This window comes from Pristiophorus japonicus, chromosome 27 (assembly GCF_044704955.1).
Source record: "Pristiophorus japonicus isolate sPriJap1 chromosome 27, sPriJap1.hap1, whole genome shotgun sequence".
In the NCBI taxonomy this organism is placed as follows: domain Eukaryota; kingdom Metazoa; phylum Chordata; class Chondrichthyes; family Pristiophoridae; genus Pristiophorus; species Pristiophorus japonicus.
Window position 1 is genome coordinate 6,706,725 of NC_092003.1, and position 2,500 is coordinate 6,709,224.

A 2,500-nucleotide genomic window follows, 5' to 3' on the forward strand; every position below is an offset into this window, starting at 1 on the left:
GCACCTCCCAAACCCGCGACCTCTACCCCCTCGAAGGACAAGGGCAGCAGGCGCATGGGAACACCACCACCTCCACGTTCCCCTCCCAGTCACACACACACCATCCCGACTTGGGAATATATCGGCCGTTCCTTCATCGTCGCTGGGTCACAATCCTGGAACTCCCTCCCTAACAGCACTGTGGGAGCACCTTCACCACACGGACTGCAGCGGTTCAAGAAGGCGGCTCACCACCACCTTCTCAAGGGGCGATAAATGCTGGGCCTTGCCAGCGACCGCCTCAGCAGGCGTGTGCTGTGCCCCCACTCACTGCCCCCCACCCCCCCGTACCTCAGAGTTGCCGTTTGCGGTAAGCATGAACGGTGTTTGCCAGCTTGCCCTGTAACTGGGCCCCAGTCGGCTGCTGCCCGACCAAGGACCAAGGCCCCTTTTCCAAGCGCTCCCTCAGTGGTCAAACCGAGGCGCAGTATCAGAGAGTAGTCCAGCGTCAGCGAACACCAGCAGCGGGGAAACGCAAGAACTAGGAGCGGGAGTGGGCCATTCGGCCCCTCGAGCCTGCTCCGCCATTCAATGAGATCACGCCTGATCTTCGAACTCAACCCCACTTTCCCGCCCGATCCCCATAATCCCTCGATTCCCTTACTATCCGAGCAAGACCTAGCTCCGTCAAGCCTGTATGGCGGCTGCTGTGAAACAGCCATCACACGTTAAAAAAATCCACGCACAGGCGTCTTCCACCCTTCGGGATGTAGTTCGGGATCTGGAATATTAGGTCCTTCATTGAAACACCTGCGAACTCATCCTATTTCGGCGTGGAAGCAAGTCATCCTCGCTTCGAGGGACTGCCTGTGATGATGATAATATCCAAAACTCGATCTCAGTCTTGAATATACACAAAGACTGAGCCTCCACAGCCCTCTGGGGTAGAGAAAGCAAAGGGGATGGAGTATAAAAGCAGGGAAGTCTTGCTCCAGTTATACAGGGTATTGGTGAGGCCACACCTGGAGTACTGCGTGCAGTTTTGGTTTCCATATTTACAAAAGGATATACTTGCTTTGGAGGCAGTTCAGAGAAGGTTCACTCGGTTGATTCCGGGGATGAGGGGGTTGACTTATGAGGAAAGGTTGAGGAGGTTGGGCCTCTACTCATTGGAACTCAGAAGAATGAGAGGTGATCTTATCGAAACGTATAAGATTATGAGGGGGCTTGACAAGGTGGATGCAGAGAGGATGTTCCCACTGATGGGGGAGACTAGAACTAGGGGGCATGGTCTTCGAATAAAAGGCCGCCCATTTAAAACTGAGATGAGGAGAAATTTCTTCAGAGGGTTGTAAATCTGTGGAATTCGCTGCCTCAGAGAGCTGTGGAAGCTGGAACATTGAATATATTTAAGACAGAAAAGATAAGGGGATAAGGGGCCGGGCGGGGAAGTGGAGCTGAGTCCATGATCAGATCAGCCATGATCGTATTGAATGGCGGAGCAGGCTCGAGGGGCCGAATGGCCGACTCCTGCTCCTATTTCTTATGTTATGTTCACCACCCTCTGAGTGAAGAAGTTTCTCCTCATCTCAGTCCTAAATGGCCGACCCCTTATCCGGAGACTGTGTGACCCCTGGTTCTAGACTCCTTAGGGGCGGCGAAAAAAGACACATCGAGCAGGAGACCGCGGCGGACTGACGTGGTCGGGGGGGGGGGGGGGGGGGGGGAAATAGGCCCCTCAACGTACCGGTGCCCCCAAAGGCGTGCATATCCAGCTGCTCCAACAGGTACATGAAGAACGTGTTGACTTGAGGCAGGAGGCCGAGGAGGAAGATGGCCGGGAAACACAGCGTGAAAACTGCAACGAGAAACGAGAAACATTTGTCAGCGCGTGAGCCGGGTGGGGGGGGGGGGGGGAGGTTAGAACAGCTCCCGCGTACCCGCCTCCCGTCAAAAGTAGACACGGTCATCGAGTCTCTCAGCACAGACCATTCGGAGGCCACTCGGCCCATCGAGCCTGCGATGGCTCTTTGGAAGAGCGATCCCGCTCCCCTTGCTCTTTCCCAGTTGCCCTGACAATTATCCCTTTTCAGTAGTTAGCCAATTCCACTTTGAAAGTTACTATTGAATCTGCTTCCACCGCCCTTTCAGGCAGCGCATTTCCCAATCGCAGCAACTCGCTGTGTACCCTCATCTCCCCTCTGATTCTTTATTCGCACGCCCGACACGAGACTCCCAAAGCAAGCGCGCTGCTCGGAATTCTTTCGCGGCAAACGAGCCAAAAGGTGGGCAGAGGAAACGTTACAAGGGACCACCCTCAAAGCCTCTCTAATCAAGTGCAACATCCCCACCGACACCTGGGAGTCCCTGGCCAAAGACCAGTCCGCCCTAAGTGGAGGAAGTGCATCCGGGAGGGCGCTGAGCACCTCGAGTCTCGTCGCCGAGAGCGTGCAGAGACCAAGCGCAGGCAGCGGAAGGAGCGTGCGGCAAACCTGTCCCACCCTCCCCTTCCCGCGACCAC

At 55.6% G+C, this 2,500-nt stretch overlaps 1 protein-coding gene across 1 annotated transcript in view; it reads right to left on the bottom strand.

Moving 5' to 3' along the window:
• LOC139239331 (pecanex-like protein 3) overlaps window positions 1-2,500 on the bottom strand; it is an 89,544-nt gene that overhangs the window by 44,493 nt on the left and 42,551 nt on the right. The window contains exon 14 of the mRNA XM_070868006.1: window positions 1,727-1,837. Coding sequence (XP_070724107.1) covers window positions 1,727-1,837 — 111 coding nt within the window. The remainder of the gene's footprint in view (window positions 1-1,726; window positions 1,838-2,500) is intronic.